This window comes from Hippichthys cyanospilos, chromosome 17, assembly GCF_059441005.1.
Source record: "Hippichthys cyanospilos isolate Australia breed blue-spotted pipefish chromosome 17, RoL_Hcya_1.0, whole genome shotgun sequence".
Taxonomy (NCBI): Eukaryota; Metazoa; Chordata; class Actinopteri; order Syngnathiformes; family Syngnathidae; genus Hippichthys; species Hippichthys cyanospilos.
In genome coordinates, this window is record NC_142385.1 from 2,947,906 (window position 1) to 2,970,200 (window position 22,295).

The 22,295-nt window shown below is 39.6% G+C and overlaps 1 protein-coding gene across 1 annotated transcript; it reads right to left on the minus strand.

The window, feature by feature from the left end:
- Window positions 1–311: 311 nt before the first annotated feature.
- On the minus strand, window positions 312–3,816 carry cyp26a1 (cytochrome P450, family 26, subfamily A, polypeptide 1). The gene is made up of 7 exons (XM_088439900.1): window positions 3,469–3,816; window positions 3,135–3,359; window positions 1,817–2,098; window positions 1,587–1,736; window positions 1,378–1,512; window positions 1,147–1,293; window positions 312–1,074 (listed from the first exon to the last, which is right to left on the minus strand). The coding sequence occupies exons 1-7, from the start codon at window positions 3,655–3,657 to the stop codon at window positions 736–738; spliced, it is 1,467 nt and encodes a 488-aa protein (XP_088296026.1). The 5' UTR covers window positions 3,658–3,816; the 3' UTR covers window positions 312–735.
- Between the last annotated feature and the right edge of the window lie 18,479 nt (window positions 3,817–22,295).

The window sequence follows — 22,295 nt, forward strand, 5'->3', positions numbered from 1 at the left end:
TCACAAGGTATGGGAGCCGTGCACACCGAATAGAGAAAACGGAAAGGTATTCCATTTGACTCGTTCATCACCTGCGGTCTTTTAGCATATACACACACAATCATAAAATTGGTGAAAGATGAAGATACAGATACTGCTCAACTTCAACTTTATACTGTATGGTAAAATGAACTTGAACTGCGTCGCAAGAAAAAGGAAAAACAACAGATTCGATCAACATTACAAATCCACCTGGTTCCAATACGCTCACTAAAAAATGTTAGTGTTACAATTAAGAGCCTTGATATTTGATTTGAAAGACACAAAAAATATCCACAAAATCCAAAAATTTATTAAATAAAAAAAAGCCAATACAATATACCATCACTTAAATAGGTTGACGTTAAAGTAGAAAAGGTACATCACAAACTCTACATTCAATATGTACATAATCTAAAGATATACCACTGAACTGATTAAAGTGTTCCAATGTGTAAATAGTGCCTCTTGTTTAGTTTGAGCTCATTTTAAAAATACACACAATTCATAAATACAAATTCACCATAGCATAATATAAAAGGTTTTCCAAATATGTACAATTTGTACAGGCCATTTGAGAAAAAAAAAAAAGAAACACGCCAACTTTAAAAGCTGTTCCTCTGAACACCTGAGTGCTTCCAAATTGTTTTGGGAGAAATACAACGATTTGTGACTACTGAGAATATTACAAACTACACTGCTTTAAACAAATCTTGTTCACTTTTGAACATAGTGGGTAAACTTGGTTGGAAGATTGTCCACAGGATAAACAGTTGGTCCTGTTTTCATCATGGGTGGCCCGTTTAAGAGAGTACAGTGACATTTTGTGACCACTTCCACGAGAAAGATCTTCAGCACAACCTTGGCGAATTCCTTCCCGACACACATCCTTGAGCCCCCACCGAAAGGAATATACTGGAACCTTGAGGAGTCTGCGGAAGCTTTTGTTATGAAACGCTCTGGCCGGAAGTCTTCTTTGTTGGGGAAGATATCTGCAACGTCGTGGGTGTCACAGATACTGTAGATGACATTCCAACCTTTGGGAATTTGATACCCCTGAAAAGGCAAAGTGGATCTGTGAGTAGCAGAAGGCCAAACAGAGATGACCATCGAGGATCTTGAACTTACATTGAGCTCAAATGTCTTCAGTGCCACTCGAAAGCCCCCGGGGACAGGAGGGTTGATTCTTAGTGTCTCTTTAATCACACAACCGGTATACTTCAACTGCTCCAAAGACTCGATGTTCAAACTCTGGAGTTGCATTCCTTGCTCCTCCTAAACACAAGGGAGACGAGAGCAATGTGAAACTAGGAGTTGGACATGATTGATTGGAAATTCAAAGCGTTTATAACGCATTACCTTGTCAATCAGTTCCTGCCTCAGTTTTTCCACCACTTCAGGGTTCAGGCCCAGGAACATAATCAAAGAGGTGGCTGTGCTGGCAGTGGTTTCGTGGCCCCCAAATAGTAATTCTGTAGCAGACTCCTTAATAGCCTGTGGGAGAAACATAACTTTGTTTTTCTAAAGGTCAAACAATACAAAACATCAGGTCAGCAACGTTGCAGTACCTGCATGCTAAATGTCTCCCCATTCTTACTGCTGCTGTCTATAAGTTGCTGCAGAGCATCTCCATGTTTGGACTCTTTCTCTGACTCTTGTATCTTCTTCTTGATGTTCTCCTCTATCTTGGAATGGATGAAGTTGCGAGCTTTAAGACCCTGAAGAATAAGATGGGAAATAATAAGAGTTTAAAAGAGTACTGGGTTTAGGGAAAAAAAGCAAAACTTATTTTAAGTACCCTGTACAATCCACTGAAAGGAACGTCAATGGGCAAAGAAAACAAATTCTTGATCATCTCCTCAAAGGCCTCAACCAGCTGCCGCTCGTCGGTCCTAATCTGCTCCGGCTCGAAGCCCAAAAGGATTCTCATGGCGATGCGGAACATCAGACGCTTCATTTCTGGGTACACCAGGACACAAGATTCCCTGGCCAGCCACTCTTTCACCGCAGCGCCAACCTCTTCCTGGATGACTGGGATGTAGAGCTCCAATGCCTCTCTGGAGAATGCCCGCATTATGGCCTGGAAAAGGTGCAAAATTGTTTATATTTCCGCCAATGGGTGATCGTTCAGATTGGCTGTACACTATGGGAAATGCAGTAAGCAGTAGGGATGGGACGAGAGATTACTTTTTAGCGGGAGTTCATTCAATGAAAATGAGTGCCAACCTCCTAGCATGGTTAGTGGCACTGCAGGTCAATTTTGAACATACCAGGTGGAGTCAAATGTGTCTTCTGTGGGTCTGATTTCAGTTCGTTTCATCGAAAAATAAAAACATTATGGGAAGAAACATGTCCAAAATCTCAAAGTTTAAATTTAAGTGAAAAAAAAAGATGATTATCAAAGAATTATAACATTTGCTCACTCATTATTCTTTTGTTATTTAGTCTTATGTCTTTGTAATGTTTTTTTTTTTTTTTTTGGTTTTCCAAGTTGAAGAATTAATTGGTAAAATATTGGCATATCAGAAAATAACAGTTTGTGAACTCTGATAAGAAAATAATGGAGTAGAATGCTTTTGTCTATGTTCTTTTGGAAAATGGAAAATTTATATTGGACATTATATTACATTACAAAATTTGCCAAAATCTCATCTTGTATCATTTTCGTGGACTTGAGCTAATCAAATCAGTTTCTTCACTTTTAAAAAACATAACTTTTAGACTTCTCTCTAGCTCTTACTCTCACGCACACACGCGCGCGCGCGCACATACACAGGCACACGCAATTTAATAGACTAACGTTTGTTTTCTGGTTAATCTGTTTGTGGTTAATTATAAGTAAACATAAAAAAATCAAGTCTCTAAAGAGAACACCAAAATCACCATAACGTCGACTTTGCTGACAATATGAATGGCAACAATTTTAATTGAAAAAAAAACATGTTTTTTTTCTTTAAATACCAACTGAATACTTTCTCCACAAATACTTGTTTTTTATTTTTTTTTAATAAAGAAAGGTATTGATTATCCCGGTTATAGTTTGCTTAATGTGTAGCGTGCAGTTAATCAAATGACTAATAAAACAAACGCGTATGTGAAACGAGTTAAAGACTTACCTTTTTCTTGGTCTTATGCTGAACTCCGTGCACGTTGGATAAAGTGTCGGAGCCCAGGATAGTGCGCACGGACGAAGGCCACTGGACGGACACGAGCTTGTGTTCCCCCAGAAGAATCTGCCTGACGTTGTCGCCCCCGGTCACTCGCACCGTGGGGTTCCCGAATAGGTGGGTCCGGTAGATGTAGCCGTACTTCTGCCGCTTCATACGCAGAAACCTTCTCCTCTGGACAACGACATGAATAACAATGACAATAATAAGGATTCTAATAATAAAAAAAAAGTAGGCAATGCGCGTTGTTTTTTTTTTTTTTTTTTTTAATATTTTTGCATACCTGCAGGATAAGCTGCAGCGTCTCTCCAAAGAAAGGCAAACCCATGGAGCCGGGAGGGAGGGGGCTGGCGCAGCTCGGATCTCTTCCCCGGGTCATGTAAACTTCCCAGAGTTTGACAGCCACCAGAAAGAGCAGAACGGGAAGTACGATGGTGCAGAAGAAAGTAGCCAGCAGCGTGCTCAGGGCCATGTCAGTCTCGGCAACGATCCGATCAGGTGAAAGTCGCTCGACCGAGTGTGCTGGCCGGCTGCTCCTCCGGCGCCTTTTATAGGCCGACCGGGAAGTCCGCGCAGCCTGTCACCTTCTCCTCCCGCAGATAAATTAGTTCACTCAAAGTTCATCTTTAATTGTGGGTGTTGCTCGGCCCCGCCCCCGTCCCCCGTCCCAGTCCCGTCCCGGCTAGTTGGCTGGGTTTGCCATTTGTTCCGAAGCCCAGTGCACATCTTTTAATCCTTACCTCCTGTAGCAGGCGGACAATCCTTGGCAGATTTCACTGAGAAAACGGTGACGGTTCCCCCCGAGACAAAAGAAGCGCGTCCCCAAGACGCCTTTGTTGCCAAAAAGGCAACTAGTTTACACACTCATTAGCTTGGCTTTAAACCCCGCTTGTGGAATCAGCGACCATGCCTGCGGGGCGAGCTGCATTCAAGAGCAAAGTGCAATTTCGGTTTCCTCACAACACGCTACAGGCTTAAATTGAACAATGTCTTAATCCTTCTCCATGGGTGTCATTCGTAGCCGAGATTTTGTTGTTTGCTTTATTTTTACACTTGTTTTATTTCCCTTATTTTGCAAAAGATTGCAGTGTTTGGCAGAACTTTAGCAAAGTAAATTTGATCTTACTGTTACCCCCCCCCCCAATTAATCGTTCATAATGTTGATTATGAGATGCAATGATTAGTCAACTACATTTATTCTACTTTTGTCAAATTGCAGGACATTTCATTATTTCTGGATTACATATTTCGTCTTAGTTCAGGGTTGTACTTTTTTTCTACTTTACGGTTTTGCATACTCAGTAAATTTTAATCAGTTGACTTTTAGTACTGTATTCTGAGTGCCTGATTTTAGAATGACTTTGTTAAACAGTTGGTTTTTTTTGTCAACGTTGCGAACTAGTGCTGGGTGATAATATTGATATATTGCAATTCACGTACTGCAATATGGCGTTCAGTTTCACAATATATCGCGTATCGGATTTAAAATGCCTTATTTTCGTAATATTTCTTTCTTGTATTTTTTTTTTTAAATCAATCCGTTCCGGAGTGGCTTTTGTATCATGATTTTAGTCCTATTATGAATCGCGTTTTGCATGTAAATCGTTCTAAGTGTTTCAAAAACACCACATTTAATGTTACAATACATTACCTTTCGAGTGAGGCAATGTTCCAAAGCCAAAGTGGCAGCAGATGAGGGCAAACAGCAGTAGATAAGTTTGAGTATATAATGATGGGCTGTTTTGTTTTGTCGCTTTATTTTGTCTGACTTTTTCATAGGTTGGAATTGGGCGTAGTGGAAAGAGGCCCATATTGGGTTTGTATTTGATTGTATCTTATTGCGCTTCAGAGATAAACTCGGATCAAAATTGAACTCTACAGTGTTGTCCTGATTCTTTGTTGTATTATTGTTTTACTAGTGACCTTTTAACGGGGATTAAATGAACACGTAAATAAGAAAATGTGGTAATAGGGGATTGGGACATGTTTTCTGTAATTTATATTGTTTCTGTGTTTGGTACATGCAGCATCCACTTCAACCTGTGGGCCTGGAAGGGGGCTCCTCCCACCTGTGGTCCCTTCTGGAGGTTTCTGATTTTCCCCAATCTGGGGTTTTTGAGTTTTTCCTTCCCCTTCTGGGAGCTTTGACAGGGGATGCTGTTGTGTACCTTATACTGAAAAGATGTCTCTGTACGACTTCTTTTCTCGAAAGAGGTCTCCACATGACCTCTTTTCATCTGTGAAGCCCTTTGAGACTTCGGTGATTTAGGGCGATATAAATAAAATTTGATTGATTGATTGATTGGGATCCACCCCACCCATAAAGTCAACAATAATTATAACAATATTAGCTGGGCAATGAGAGATGTCTTTTTAAATAAGGATACTGATTTGCAAACATCGTTTCTTTGGGGATTTCAACCGATTACCCCAAAAGAAATGTATCATAAGGACATAATGTTTTATGTTTACCTAAAGTCTACTTATATCTCATGAGGTATTGTTTATTTTTTAACCTTGGTTTTTACACATAATGGGATTCCATTGACGTTTTCTATTTTCTCTACATTTTTATGAGTACCGTAATCCCTCATTTTCCGCGGTTATTGGGGATCAGAATCCCCCCACAATAAGTGAAAAACCACGAAGTAAGCGTCAACCCCCCTTTCTGACGGAATTTTCTTGCATAGGTATGTGGGTACCTGAATTTGAATTTTTTAAAGTGTGAAAAAAAATGTAAAAAGCATTTATACTTTACATGACAAGTGACTGGCCCCCGACGTGACCATCGACCACCAAGGGCAAGGGGTTGTAATCTACTCCCGCCCAGGATTTGTATCTACTCCTGCCCTCACTGGTCAATGGTCACCCCAGGAGCCAATCACGTGTCTTGTAGGAGTGCCCGTCTCCCTCATGAATCTCATAGACGCTGTTAGGGAGACGTGAAGGAAGAGTAGGAAAGAGCAGCGCTGCACCTAGATTTCTTTTGTAATAAAATGGAAATTTAAGTGTAAACTCTGACACTGTTTGGTCAGCTACAGGCTTCATTCTAATTAGACTTCCGGGGGCCGCTAATTCAACAGTGGCTTTCCAGGAGATTACAGTTAAAAGAGATTCATCTTCTACCTTGTGTCTGTCTAACAGCAACAGAGTTTCATGAGGGAGATGGGCACTCCTATAACACACATAATTGGCACCTAGTGCAACTATCGACCAATGAGGGTAGGAGCTGTATTCTACTCCTGCCCAAACTCCTGTCAATCTCTTGTAACTCCTGAAAAAAATGAGAAGGAATAACAGTTAGTCCAGTAGGATAACTGTCCAGTCACTGTATAAAGTTTGATAATTTAAGATTTAAGTAAATACTGTATGTGTACTATGTGTGTTTGATGTCCGAGGATCGCCTGTAGCAAGTGCACTTACAGTTAACCTGTCCGTCTGGTATGTAGGAAACTTTCACAGCGCGTCTGTCCACAATGTAGCTTTTTTTTTTTTTTTTTAATCAAAACAAAAATCCTCAATTAACTGAGGGCGCGATACGGAAGGCACGAAGTAGTGAGGGATCACTGTGTTGTGTGTGTGTGTGTGTGTGTGTTTGTGCATGTGCGTGTATCTATAGTCCTTTAGATGTGTTAGTGAGTAGAGCTGACATTAAAAGTCGACAACATTGATTTAGCCAAAGATGTTTTGTCATTGTCAAGTAATGACTTCAATGTATTTATTTTTTTATTTAATATTGGCATTATTTGGTCATTTCATTTGCAGCACATATTTTCTTGCATGGGTAATTTCAACAGGAATTTCGGGGGCAAGTGTTTCCCTTCCTGATCTCATACGTTCACCAACTTCAACACCTCTCCGGGAGAAGAATCGCTTGGCTAACATACTTGATAGAGGAAGTCGTCGTTAAAAGATGGCAGCAACAACAGTGGCGTTGAAATGAAGTTAAGGGCAAGACCAAAACATTTCAAAAGCCTTGATTGCATGATTGCAATATGCATTGCGCTAAATGAAAAACATGAGTTTTATTTTCATCTGATTAACAGCAGCAATCAAAGGTGAGTTTCTCTTGAAATAAGTCCAATACACACTGCAAATGTCTGCAGGAATGAATGAGCATTCCAATCAAATGAAAAAAAAGTGTCAATTAAAGTTCTCTTTCAGATTTTACCTGGCATCAGAGGTTTTGGTCTATAAAACACTGGACAGTGATCAGAGAGCAATCAAGCTTGAGGCTAAAGCTAACACATCTTGTTCTATCACTAAATGAACTAGCATCCCATCGAGTTACAAAAATACACGCCATCACACTTCAACTGTAATGCAGCTCCAGCTACAGTACGATTTCATCAGGCAGTGTATGTGTGTTGAAAATGATTTCACTCTGTTCAAGTGACACAGACCATACAGAGTGGACGATTAAAGCACTTACTTGCTGACTTAACTTCTATAACATAACTCAATAAAAACTGTTACATTGAGTTCATAGGAGATAAGAAACATTACTTCCTGCTCTCCTACTCTGATCAAGCAAGATTAGCTCAGTCTAACAATAGTATTTAGGGATCGGATGAGACACAAATTCCACGAGACATGATGTCTTTCGAAACTGAGTCCACGAGAAGGAGATATGATTTTTGCAAAATTTGTGATATTCTGTTAAATATTGTTACATATAAATCTCGTTTTATCTTCATATCGAGCACACACAGAAAATTAAAACACTACCGTGCAAATGTAAACATGATCTAGAGCAGTGGTCCTCAAAATGGGGTCTGTGCCTGTAAAATAATTTGGGTTCCTTAAAAAAAAACAAAAACAAAACACACACACATACACACACACACACACACACACACGCATATGTGGCCACAAATATGTGGCAGCAACCTGTTAAAGGAAAATTGACCCAGTTTGTTACAAAGAATGCAATGTAAATGCAACTGAGTGCAATTTGCAATTTTTATTTTGTAGACTTCAGTATGGCCGAAAAGTAACAAATATACTTGTCAGATTTGTTAAATTGAATATGTAGGTCAGGGGTGTCAAACCTGTCTAAGCTTGCAAGCTGCATGGAGAAAATCTCTTCCCAGGTGGGCTGGACCAATAAAATCATGGTATGTATTCTTATAACTGTCAATATGAGTTTATCACTGTTTTACAGTTTTATTATTATATTTGTGCACAGTAACTTCTGTAAGTTCTGCATTTTAGCAATTGTGCAGCACTTTGGTCAGCCCTTTGAGGTTGTTTTTAAATGTGCTTTATAAATAAACTTGACTTGATATAACATTAAAATAACAAAGTTAAATGTACTATTCTTATTATAAGCTCCATCAATGTCACTGTTGACCTTCTCCAATGATGATGCCATCTCTTCAGTGCTCTATACAGATCACCCACTTGGAAAAGAGGAAGTCCTACATTTCATCTCCACCTTCAACATCATCATTCCACAGACCCTGATGCAAAAGCTGTGCAATCTTGAGCTGGGTCCATCCCTGGGCAACAGGTTCCTGGATTCTCTGACTCTCCCAGGGTTATTTGCTGTTTCCCCTCTTGTTCACACTACAGATCTATGACTACTCTGTGAAATTCCTGAGCTGTCATATACTATGGTGAAAATTGCAGATAACATGCTGGTAGTGGCAAGCATCGCGCACAATGACGAGTCCAAGTTCAGAGAGGAGGGAGAACGTCTGATGGAAAATCTTTTGTTTCAGTAAGAAGGTCATGGTGGTGTATCAGAAAAAATAGACACCTCCTGCCTGTGAGCATTGGAGGAGCAGCAGTGAAAGTGGTCCCCAGGTACAAGTATTTTGTGGAATTTCACCTGGAGCCAAAACAATTCGCATCTGCTAAAGAAGGCTCCCCAATTCCTGTCACTGCAATTACGTTGTAAATATGTAAATAACTAAATTAAAACCAATACAGTACTATCATCATTCATGTGTGTATGTGCAGTATGTATATCCATTAATCCATCCATCCATCCATCCATTTTCTGTAGCGGCTTATCCTCACAAGGTTCGCAAGCTTGCTGGTATCTGTCCCAGGTGACTTCGAGTAGGAGGTGAGGGACACTTTGTACTGGTTGAGCACACAGAGACCAACAACCATTCACGCACCCAATCACACCTAAGGACAATTTAGCATGTCCAATTCAACCGCCATGCCCTTTTTTCCGAAGGTGGGAGGAAGCCGGATTGCCCGTAGAGAACCTGTGAACAACTCAATGTTGGGAATAATGCATTACAAAAGTAGAATTTCAACTGTGTGGTTTCGTGCAATACAAATGACAGTAATTCTCTACAATCTACAAAATCTACAATCTAATGTATATCACTGTAATGCATTACTTTTTGCAGTAACACCCTGGCCGTAGCAGGTAAACGAGAGTAATGCAATGCATTACAATGCATTTTTTACCTGAAAGGTTTTTTTTTTTTGCAGGCAAAAGGATGGTTCTCTCGCTCAAGGATGACACTTCCACCTCAAGAAGTTAAGAGTATATAGTGCATTGAAGATATGCTGCCACTTTCCACGTTGGAGTTGCCTGTAGAAAAGCATTGTGGTCTTGGGTGTTACGATATGATGGCGCCTTCATCAACGCGTTTTGATAGGGTAAGATAACACTGATTTTCACTGTACGATTGCTACAGTCTGTCAATAGTTGTTGTCAATGTGTATCAAGATGAAGCATACAAAAACTCATATTAAACATTATGTTAAACAAAATAATGATGAAGGAGGCTAGCTGCTAACATTACCCTCGCTGAAACTACCTACAGTATTTTTGAAACATCTGTCCCTAACTTAGCTGACTGAACTTGAATTTGAATATTAACACTGACATTTAATGAAAGCACTAACCGTTTCACTTGGAATGGCAAATCCATATTCCCAGGTATGTTGGTGAGAGTAGTATAAAAGTAATGCAATAGTAGTGTAATGTCTTACATTTCAAATGTAGTAGTAATATTGTAATGTAACTATACTTTGAAATGACAGTAAGTAATAAATAATTTGTCTTTTAGTTTGAACCCTTCCAAAATCCAATTGTGATTTATTTTAAAAAGTTATTTTAAACAAAATCAAGATGAACACTTTTTTGAAAGCTGCGTTGCCCTCTGCTTGACTCGCAGTTTTTTATGAGTCTACTTTCAACGGTGAACTTTTTCCTAATCTCCAAGAAGACTTTAACCTGCTGTAGCTCTCAACCCCCACCATCGCGCTCCATCTCGAGCTTTCACCCTCTCCCTCCACGAGCGTCCAGGTTATAAAAATGATATCTGCATGTGTGCGTGGGTTCATCTTTAGGTCAGTGGAGGGATGCACGGGTGCACTTCATACGAGCAGGGTTATCCCCGGGCTACGACGCCATGGAAGCAAACAAGGGTGTGCTCACTCTACATTTGGAGTCAATATTTGTGTCCTGCAATAGCCTAAATGGCCGTCATGTGTGCCAGTAAATTGTAGCGTGTGGCAGTGCGTGTGTTGGGGTGGGGAGGTGAGGCATAGAAGGGGGTCTGTCACTGTGGAATGGCGGGCGGTCATGGTGCGCACGCGCGCGCGTGTGTGTACGTTCGCGCAGCAGGGCCACTGGGCCAATCTGTCAGTGGTGAGACAGTCTGGCTGCTGCTTTTACAATGACTCATTACACGCATGGATCTGTCCATTCTGGCACACTGCATGTTTTCATTTAAGGGGTCAACCCAATGTGAAGGTGCTGCTGCAACCTAAAGTCATTCGGCTCTACTAGATTGAGTGGATATTTCGGCTTTACAGCGGAGTTTGTGAAATTAAAAACTGCCAATTCTTGGATGCTAGACGACCGAGGAATTGAACACGTTAGAAAAAAAAGATAATTATGAAAAAATAAATAAAACTTTGAAAAATGTTTGTGCTGCCCTGAATTCCTGAATTACGCTACTTTGCAGTTTTTCATTTGTCACGAGGGGGTTCCGGTCCTCTTTAACCGCAAAAAAATGAAGGATTACTATATACAGTAGCGCTCTTAACAGTATATAGTGCTGAAGAGGCTTTAGAGAGGCTCACAATCACCCGTTCATTCCCCAACGGAGGTGTTTGAGGTTCGGGATGTTGCCAGGTCCACTTGGAGCAAATTAGGGTTCAAGTGTCTTGATCAAAGACAAATCAGCATGGTCACCAGGGTCGGGAATCAAACCCATAGCTTTCCAATCGAGAGGTGAAGAGTATACCGCTGAGCCATGCTACCCTCCCATGACTCATTATATTACATGTCATTACTCAAAAACCAGGCAAGCCGCCAGCGCTAGGTTGAACACATAGTTCAATATGTGGTTGATGGCCTGTCTTTCCTGGTTGAAGAGTTCAGCTCAGGGAAATTTGACTTTCTCACTTCCAGGAATAGTCTTGGCTCATCAACTATTCACCTGTCCTACCCAAAATTCTTCCTGTCTCAAAGTTGGCCTCTATTCAGGTGGGAATGTAACACACACTACAAAAATGATCTTTTGAAGGTGATGTATGTTCTTTTGTTGTCCACTTTAATAATTTCTTGAACTGTTATTTTTGCTAGCAACGCTCACAGATAATGACAATAATAAATGATTAGACTATGACATTACTGAATATATAATTTGATTTAAAAAACAAACAAACAAACAAACACTATTTACTGACATGTTGGGATTAGTGAGGGGCAGTTTGTCATAAGTGGGAGTGAATTTCCACCTGGTTATAATGTAACCGTCCAGATTTCTCATCAAAATGCGAACATGTGAAACAGGATTCTGCAGTTCGGGTGCGATACAAGACGAGAGGGAGGGGTGAAGGGAAGTTCAAGTGGTGAAGAAGAATAATTCTGTTCTGTTCACAGCATCAAATTTCAACATGCCACTTTGCAGAGAAACACTAATACAGTATATGGAGCTGACCCACTTGGGCACTTGAAGTAATCAACATTGAATCAACATTTATAAATGATGATCATAGTTTTAAAAATTAATTATTTATTATGTATTTCAAAGATTCCATTATTTGTATTATCTAAAGCAGAATGGATGTTTTATGCTCATATTTTCTAAACACAGGTCATGAGTTCAAAATTGCACACACACAAGTTCATACCAGGGTTGAACACACCTGACAACTACAATATGGCAAGTATGAGCGCTTCAATTCATGCTATGACTGGTACACTTACTGGCCCATGGCAAGGTTAAAAAAAAGGTGGGGGGGGTGCATTATTATAGCACGAATGCACAGGGAGCAGGTGAGTGGGATTGTTTCTCTGCCGGATAATTATTGGCAGCTTGCACATTTTTAAGTCAAATTAACTACTCAATATATATAAAAAAAAAAAAAAAATCGAGAAAGTTACAGTGCTTCTGGCTTGTGAAATAATGGCAGAAGTGTCTAACATTTTGGCATTATAGTGCAATAATTTACAGGTCGCTAATAGAACGTCATGCAAATTACACAAGGAAAGGGCAGGGAAGGACAATTATACTATATGTTTACACAGAATGGTTGTTCGTCTCTGTGTGCTCTGCAATTGGCTGGCAACCAGTTTAGGGTATCCCCCATCTCCTGCCCCAAGTCGGCTGGGATAGGCATTAGCAAGGCTGCAACTCGCGTGACAATAAGCGGCTAAAGAAAATGGATGGATGGTTATACACAGCATAGCACACAAAGTGAGAAGTAGGGAAGACTACAATTTAATTTTGTACAGGATTTTTTACATAATAAACACCCTTTAAAATGCACTTTTATTGCACAGTTAAAAACAATATATATATTTATATATATATATATATATATATATATATATATATATATATATATATATATATATATATATATATATATATAAGCAAAAAGAAAAAATACAAAAAAAAAACACCAAACCAAAGAAAAACAAACCAAAAAAAAAACAGAACAGCCATTTGGGAGCCAATACTGGCCAAGAAAAAGGTGGAAATTTCCATCAACAGAGAGAAAACACAATACATAAATACACAAAGTGTTATCTCAAACTGTAAATGAGTTATTGCATACATCAACCAAATGAATGGGTCTCCAAGATCAAAAGTATATAAGTATATGATGTATAATACATAAATATAAATGTATAACTATATGAAGTATTTATACCAGCACAACAACAAGCAACTGGCGTTCATTTTCATTTGTGGCATTTTGATTCTGACTTTTGCACAATAAATATTCCCAAAAACCTTCTCTTATTTTACTGTTTTAAATCAATTCGATTTTCATCAACTACCGCACAACCTCAAAGTTTTTGAATGTGTGATGCTGAAAGTATCAAAATGAAAAAAGCTAAATTAAACACAAAAAGATGGCAATATTTTGCCACTCAAAACTACCTAACTTTAAAAAAAAATAAATAAATAAAACTTATGGCATATATTACTTGTTTATAAGCCCAGGATACTTGAAAATTTTGTTTCAGAATTCCCACATTCATAGATTAGGTTACAGGCCCTGGAATTTTTTTTGTTCCATCTGTATTTTACAATAACAAAATTACTATAAACGTGCCAGAAAAGTGAAAATGATCAACAAAAGTGCAGGGACACATTGTCACAACAGGAGTGAAAGGGTTGAAGAGAGCAAATTCAATAGAAATGAAATTAAAGAAGATAAAGTATTTGGGTTGTTTTCTTTCTGGTGGCTCATGTTTGTTGTTTTGGGTGAGAACCGAAATAACGGCGTATTTTCTGGATTAAAACAATTTATTATCTATAGATAATTAATAGAACTAAAAAGCTCAATTTTATAAGGAATAATGGTCACATCTGCAACTGCAGTATAATCTATTATTTGTTGGCTACACACAGTTCAGTGATGGTAATAAGAAATCTCTGCATTAATTGCAGAGTAATGGTGATTCAAATAACAGAGCATAATTATTTTCTATCGCGCAGTGCAAACATTTTATCTATTTTTTTTTACCCCTTATGTGTATGTTTTTCCACATACCATCTTTCTCCAAGAAGAGAAAAAGTAGAAAATGATTTTGCAAGTGTTTTTTTTTTTCTTTCAATCACACTGCCTTGGTTAAATTACAGAAGTGTTGTCTTTGGGCTGTCATTAGATCACAGTTGGACTTTTTTAGTTTTCTTGGAAGACATTTTGCCTTTTCCTGAGCAGATGACACAAGTTCTTGTACCAACGTGAGATAAGACGGATGTGACCTGAGATGTTGGTCTGGCAAGCTAAGTATCGTAATTCCAAAAAAACAAGACACAGTCATTTTCCCGAAATCATAGCCAAAAGTATGATAACTTAAAAATGGTTACCTATTTTTTTTTTTTTTTTGACACCATTCAAGGAAGCTTGATCCATCAGCCACATAAGACGGGTTTTGATGCACCGTTGTGCATTTTTATATTGGCCGTATTGTTAAATGCAATAATTACTTTAACAGAACGAGCTAGAGGGTGACGTCAGTTGGCTGTTAGCGGCAAGTACCTCTTCCAGCAAACAGCAGCTCATGCTAGCTTCTTATTTTCAATATAAGAAGCAAGTAGACTAAACCAACGTCCAATTCCATCCTTGTTCAAACACAGGAATATTACTAAAACAGAGAAGATCATGTTGAAGTTTTGATGTCTCCTAGCTGATTCAATGCAGAGTGGCAAAGTAAACAGCCAATTGTTCCTGTTAGAGAACACGGAAAGGTATTCCATTTGACTGCTCTATTAATTGTGGTCATTTGGCATATGCACACAATCATGAACCTGGTGAAAAACAAATATTGCACAACTCCGGGTATTTATGGTGAAATGAACTCGAACCACATCGCGCTGAAAAGGAAAAACAACTGCCTTGGGTGCATTCAGTTACACTGGCAATGCGTTCACTGATCACTCACCATGTGGGAAATCTGAAATACACTTGAATTTCTGTGCGACAAATGAACAACTTATGGATATGAACTGTTTTGCTATAATTTTTACATGTTGTCAAATATGTAACATAGAAAATACCAGAATTTGACCCTAAATTTAAGGGTGTGTCTTATACACAGGTGTGTCTTACGTTACGTCACGGTAGTTATCTTAGAGTCACACGCAAAACATGAAGGATTTCCCTCTTTTGGAAACAGAACGACAGTCGATAAGATACATTGAAGAGCCTTTCAATGGTAATTGAGGAAACATTACTTTCATTCCCTTTCCCATGAGTCCTTAGGCAAAGTTATTATATTCACACCTGACGGAGGCCCTCAAAATCTGTGGTTATTGTGGCGTCATTTGTAAAAAAATAAAGTACAATGAGCTGACCGATACCTCCCTCAAGCTAAGGCACTCAACTAGAGGCCTCGGATTTAAAAGGTTCTTCATGGGATCTTAGCTGTTCCTAGTATTGCACCGAGATGTCAGATATTGTTCCTGCTGGAGTCATCCATCCATCTTGCGTGTAATCGCTCTCAGTGCGGCCATCACTAATGGTACTACTGTTGTATTTTTCCTCAACGTTTTAGTTTGGTCATTTTAGTTCTTTTTTCCTTCAGTTCTTGAACTTCTCCAGATTTTCAGGTGCCTTTTTCTGGGTGTTGTTGTCACTCGTAATTGATACATCTATCAAGAATGTTCTGATATTTATCCACCATTACTGCATTGGGCTGATTGGCGATCACCAGTTTGTCAGTCTATATCTAAAAGTTTCAAAGGCCTCAAGCTATACCAAGCAAGAGCACTCACCTGGCTTGTAGAAAGGCGGAAGAGAGAACTTGGGACAACTGGTATGTGCAGTGTTTGCTTCCTTTTTTTAACAGCTGTTGAACCGTAGTTACTGTGCTAAGCCAACGATAGTGCAACACTGACAGCACAGTATTTAGCACGGTATTGGCCACTTGATAGCGACACTGAAACTTTTTTATTTTGGCAGACGAGTATTGCCGTGAAGGGAGGGACATGCAGTGCGAAAAAAGAATAATAAAGGTGCTGTCAGAGAAAATATTGGCTCTGCCATATTCCGGAAAAGTGAACGTTCTCAGCAATGCCCTCCTTTTCGGATCCACTGTAAAGTGCACAGCAAGCTCACTCCCCTGCCCTTGCGTGATACTGTTGCGTGAAAAGTGAACTTCATCTTGACCTTGCGACAAAACGCCTCGCGTAGAGCGTAAACGACGCGTTCCATCTGAACGCAGCATAACATTGGTGGTGATAGTATATGCACCCGCTGTCATACAACATGCTATAGAATTAAGATCAAATAGGGTCTCTGCTTCAGATTACACAAGTCTCGTTTCACATTGCTTTACCGTCCAATTGGTGCATCAGAGGAGCATCAGTAGAGGCAGCATTCATTTGCCTGTGCCTTTTCGACAGAGCTCACCGAAGCGGCAAATTCACAGGTCGACTCAACAGCTAATCCTCTACTACCGCTAGTGGACCAACCATGCATTAAAGCACACACAGGCAATAACAATCACACCAATCAACTGCCTTGTGAGCAGGCATGTTTGTAGCTTGTATCAACATCCCCCTCCCGCCCCCCAGCTCCTGTGCTGCTGACCTGCTAGTGACCCTGACACTTTAGTGAACTCTCAACCAAGTTCATCTTCTCTCCCTTTGAGAAACATAAACTCCCCAGACCTGTGATACAAATGCATGGCCTGCTCACTGTTACAGGATTGTTTGGAGAATTTCCTCACTGGATCAGTATAAAGAAAATTCTTATGTTTACAGGATGAGGAGATGAAGGCCGAAGAAAAACCTTAGATGGTTAATTCTGCTTCCATGTGGCTCAGTCTGGACTGAAGTCATCGGGGAAATGATTACATCTACTATCAGGACAATTCCATAAAATACTAGGTTGAAGGAAAATCATTGCCTTTTGTCTCACTTAGTGGATTGAGATGTACCGGGGTAGAGTTTGTGCTTTTTACACACTTGCTAAACACTTGTTATGACGACAAACTAAGTTGGTACTTTTTTGCAAGTTTTTCGTTAGTAATCCTTTCAGAGACAAAAAACACACTTCTTGGGTAAGCGCATTATTGATCGTTCATTTGGGTTTGGTCTAGTAACAGGGCGAAAAAACGCAAACAACTGCCTGCACTGCAACCTCGACCTTGTTCTAAAGGCAGTGCTCATTTTACCTCAGGAAAGTGTCTCGCAATACTAAAAAACTATGGGTCCCGACAGAAATGTATGGAGTACCAAAAATTGTGCAGTAAAAAGGACAAAATTAGAAGTGGGAATCTTTGTCTCATGATTTAATTTCGACGTTGGTGTCTCCGATTCAATTTTCGATTCAAAATGATTCAATTCAAGTAAAAATGATTTCTGCTTCAATCTATTGATGTGCAAAGAATCATCACACAATTTCAGTCTGCTTTGCAAGACGGAATAAAAAAGGCGAAGTCTCCTTATTTTTTTTTTTCTAAGTTTTGATTAGTAAAAAACACCTTTTTCCAAAAAATTACATGTGGAAAACCGCTACTCTTTAAAGTTAGCTATACATTTTCTAACTTTTACATAATAAAATAAGATTAAACAAAAATTTTAAAAATGTTGCCCAAATGAAAATTATTAATATTTCTCAGTGCATTTATGACAAACAAGAGATGAAAATAAACCTTTTCAAGTAAGCTGCTAAATTGTATGTGCAAAGCATTTAACGTGAGCTAGTTTGTTCATCTCTGGGCATATCGGGAGAATTATCATTCAAAATGATGACATATTATTTAATTATTTTGAATGTTTGTGAGTAGGCATAGGACGATATCAGAATCTGACATTATGATAACCTTCAACAAAAATATCACAATATTTACATGGCAGCTCTGAAATGTATAAATTCAAAATCTTTTGGTAAATAATTTTTTTTTGTAAATTATATAAAAAAATATGTTTATAGTATAAATGCACAAAACTATTTTGAAAGACGACTGATTTCCAATTAATTGCCATTGAGTGATGGTAGTTTATTTTAAATTAATCGTTCAACTATTATGTGTATTAATAAATAGCACAATGTGGATTCTGTCATTTCATGTCAATGAGAGTCTCGTTGTCGAAAACCGAAAAACTCCCAGACAGCCGACTTTGTAAGGTTGGACGGTGGGGAAAGTTCGATTGGTTTGCCTTCTTGACCCACATTTAAGCTTGATATACTGCTGGGGTCCTACCTTAAACGATATCAAAATCGCTGTGTGAAAGTAGCATTAGCATAGCTGCGCTAACTTACAGTGGTAACTCAAGCGGACAAACCCGGACGTGAACGTGAGAACGTGATTGGCTAAGTGTTTCACAACTTCCCTACAAAAAACGCCGCAGACTGAGGACTCAAGTTGATTTGAAAGTATGCATCCAGTGGCAAAAATTATGCGTCGCGGACGCACGAACGCAGGCGAAATGGAGTACTGTAAAGGTCTACTCTATTTTCAGTCGGGAAATTTTCGGATGTGCCCGCGGTATGTACTCCCCACTACAGTTACAATTTTAAGCCCAAATTCGGGTCAGGTTTTTTTTATTTTTTTTTTTATCTAAATGTCATTCATTGCGTTCGGGTACGATATGTGGAATGTGGGTATCCAACTAAGGAATGCTTGTAATAAAATAAATAATTTGGATAAAACAGATAAGGCGCTGTAAGGTAATTCCTATTAACTACCGTAAGAGCCGCAGAGCCACAGCATGCTCTGCGCACGTGAACGCCACCCTCTTAATAATCTTAATATATCTTTTCCCATTTATTTGACTTGCTATATTCTATTTAAAGCCTAGTGGGCTGCAGTATTCCTCCGGTAATAATGTAATTAAGCAAGTGCGCACCAATGACTGACGGTCTTAACATTTTCCCCGTCAATTCTTAAAAAAAACCCATCACTGATGGAAAATTGTCGATCAATGTACCCTCTGCAGACACAGAAATATAAAAGATGTAAATGTTTATACAGTCTTGTTAAACTTAGATTTCGTGACAAAAGCCTTTAATTTGTTATCATAAATCACCTCCTCCTCTTGAGTCCTCACAAATAAAATATGAAATTTCGGGTTTGCGTTGGGCTTGGGCCTGCAAATCAAGCTAATTGGTCGGGCCGGGTTGGGCTGGATTTTTTTAGGCCCAATCTTACCTCTCCTCCCTACGGCTTGTACATCCTGAGTCAGTGGGAAGACTCTCTGAAGACGAATGGGCCCATACTAGAGATGGGTTCGAGCAGTTCTAGTTTCTCTCCACCTAGTGTCATAGATTCACAGGATTATTTGTAGTTGTCTTTGGTCTGAGGTGCAATGGTGGAAAACTGGTTTGCATGTCCACCTCACAATTAAGAGGTAATGATTTTGAATTGTCCTTAGGTGTGATTGGGAGTGTAAATGGTTGTCTGTCTCTGTATGCCCTCTGATTGGCTGGACACCACTACAAGGTATTCTCCACCTCCTGCCTGAAGGCAGCCTGGATAGGCACCAGCAAGCCAACGTCCCATCCATCCATCTATTTTTGAGAGCCGCTTATCCTCACAAGGGTCGCAGACTTGCTGGTGTCTATCCCAGCTGACTTCAGGCAGTAGGCGAGTGACACCCTGAACTGGTTGCCAGCCAATTGAATGGCAAACAGGGTTGAACAACCATTCACGCACCCAATCACACCTAAGGACAATTTAGTATGTCCAAGCCAGCGTCCTCAGTAAGGATAAGTGGTCTTCGGTCTGCTGTTGCAAAGCTGAGCTACAAGTACCAAGGTTCTGTGAAATGGTTGTTGTGGTTGTGTGGTCATGATCCATGTTGTCCATGGCTTTTCTTGTGAATAATTCCCTCCTCAAAACATTTACAGCCCTATTTTTTTCTAAACTTGTTAACTGTTGCAGCTCCAGGCTGTGCAGATATTTGTCATATTCTGTCATATAAAATGCTAAGGCCATGTTCATTATTCAACTTAACCAGCATCCCCTTGTTGGTATTGGCATGGGTTATAATGACATTCCCGTGAAAGTCGGGAGTGGGGTTTTGTGATCTTTGGAATGTCTGGGTTCATGCCCCTCCCTTGTGTTTTATGAGTAGATGTCAGTCGGGTGTACAATCACGCCAACGAAGTGAAGAACGAAATCACCTTTTTAATACATCTCTTGTGGAATGTTAAATCAAGGGAAATGGTCTTCTCAAGATATGTGTTGCGTTGTCAAAAATCATGGTGTCACTATAGTCAGAGGTCTACACCAGCTGTGTGTGATGTACAAGTTTCGAGCTTGAGGCGCAAACCAGTTACATTCCCAAGATGAGGTCAAGGGGAGTGTCATGCAGTCGGTTCAACATGAGGTCGCTTGCTGTTTCTCTACTAAATATTTACACAGAAACGTTTACAGAAAGATGAATCCAACCACGTTGTGTGCAAATGAAATATTAAGTGTCTTAAATTAGCTTCTTAAGGATGACCAGAAAAGTAATTAAATATCTGCTTACAAATTAGAACATGACGACAAGCCTTGTGCTGATAAATTTGATGAACCTTTACTCCTTCTGCAAGTGAAACCACGATATCACGTTTAGGATGCAGGGCTGAAGTACTTGAGCCCTGAACAAAACTGAAATCTGGACTTGACCTTTGGCAACTGACTTGCACTAGTCTTGCACTCTGCAATCAAATTCACAAAGTATTTTTTTGTATTGACTCGATCAAGTTCAACTGTTTTTATGCTGCCGTACTTTTTAAAAAAAAAGCTGTTATTAAAGCTGGAAGAGGGGCCCCCAACTCAGGTCCTTCAGGGCATCTATTCAGCATGTTTCCAACCTTCAACACGCCTGATTCATAGGACCAGCTTATCAAGAAGGTCTGAACATGCCTGATAATAAACCGGATCATTTCAATCAGGTGTGATGGAAGTGGGCCACACGGAAAATATGTTGAATAGTTGCCCTTCATGACCAGTTGGAGCGCCCTGAGGTGGGCTAGGTAGGTACTTTTACTTTGTAGGTGCTGCGGGGTATGTGGAGTTGTTTTAATCCTTAGCTAACTTGGCTATGATGCTTATTTGAAAGATGACGCATTGGTAAACACTGAGAGTGATGAAAATCACTCACATTTCTGAAGAGCACGCTATTTTGAATACTGTACGTGAACTACCTGAATCGAGACCATCCACTTCGAAAACAACTCACCGTCGTCGTGCTTTCATAAACGCTGCACATTTGTGTGTGTGTGTGTGTGTGTGTGTGTGTGTGTGTGTGTGTGTGTGTGTGTGTGTGAAGCCACTAGGTGGCAGTAGAGAAGATATATTTTTACAACTTTTTTAATAAATGCAAATGACAACTAGCATCATATTTTGTGATAAACAAGCAAAACCTACGACAGAAGTAAAACCATAAAAAGAAATAAAAGCCTGACAGTGGATGAAGGGATTACCAGTGCATTTTATTCTTCCCAGCTAGGACCACAATCTCATCCAGTCAGGAGCTGTGTGATTTTTGCGAGAGATTCATGGCAGGTGAATAGTATACCCGTAGCAAAAAAAAGCAAGTGCTCCTTGCTTGAGGTACAGGATGTGTGTGAGTAACAAGTATAGAGCAATGATGCAAATCTCCATTAATGATTGCTATTTGCAAATGCAGATCTGAAGAATGACAAATACGCATTTTGGCTGGAGATTTAGAGACCTTAGTTTTCAATTCAGTTTGTGTGACTGGGTGATAATGTGACATCTATAGGACGTGTTTGTTGCCATGGGACACCAAACGTGCCGCAAGAAAGCCAATCATTTTCAGGAAGGTAATAACAGGAAATAGAAATGAAGTGCGGATTTCCAGATTAAAAGCACACATTTTCAAAGTAAGATAAGACAGGTAAGTAAACAATACAAAGTGGAGTGCTTGAAGAATTCTTAACACAGAAAAAAATCCCCTTTTATTACCCCTGTTTGTGTACACGGATGTATTCTGACTGCTTGCTTCTTTTAATGAAAATAACGTGGTACACACTTGGTAAACAAAAGCTGCTGTAAGCAACTCCTCTGGCTGCTAACGCCTAACTGATTCCATCCACTTCCACCTCCCACTTGCCCCATTACAACTACAGTGGGCCCCCGTGTACCGAAATTAATCCGTTCCTCGGTTTGGGTCGTAAGGCGAATTTGTCGTATGACGGGCAATCCAA

Excerpts from the sequence above, each read along its gene's own strand:
- cyp26a1 (XM_088439900.1), bottom strand. The coding sequence starts at position 3,657 with ATGGCCCTGAGCACGCTGCTGGCTACTTTCTTCTGCACCATCGTACTT. Across the intron at positions 3,360-3,468 it reads CGCTGCAGCTTATCCTGCAG|AGGAGAAGGTTTCTGCGTAT; the intron begins GTATGCAAAAAT and ends GTCGTTGTCCAG. Across the intron at positions 1,294-1,377 it reads GGCAGGAACTGATTGACAAG|GAGGAGCAAGGAATGCAACT; the intron begins GTAATGCGTTAT and ends CCTTGTGTTTAG.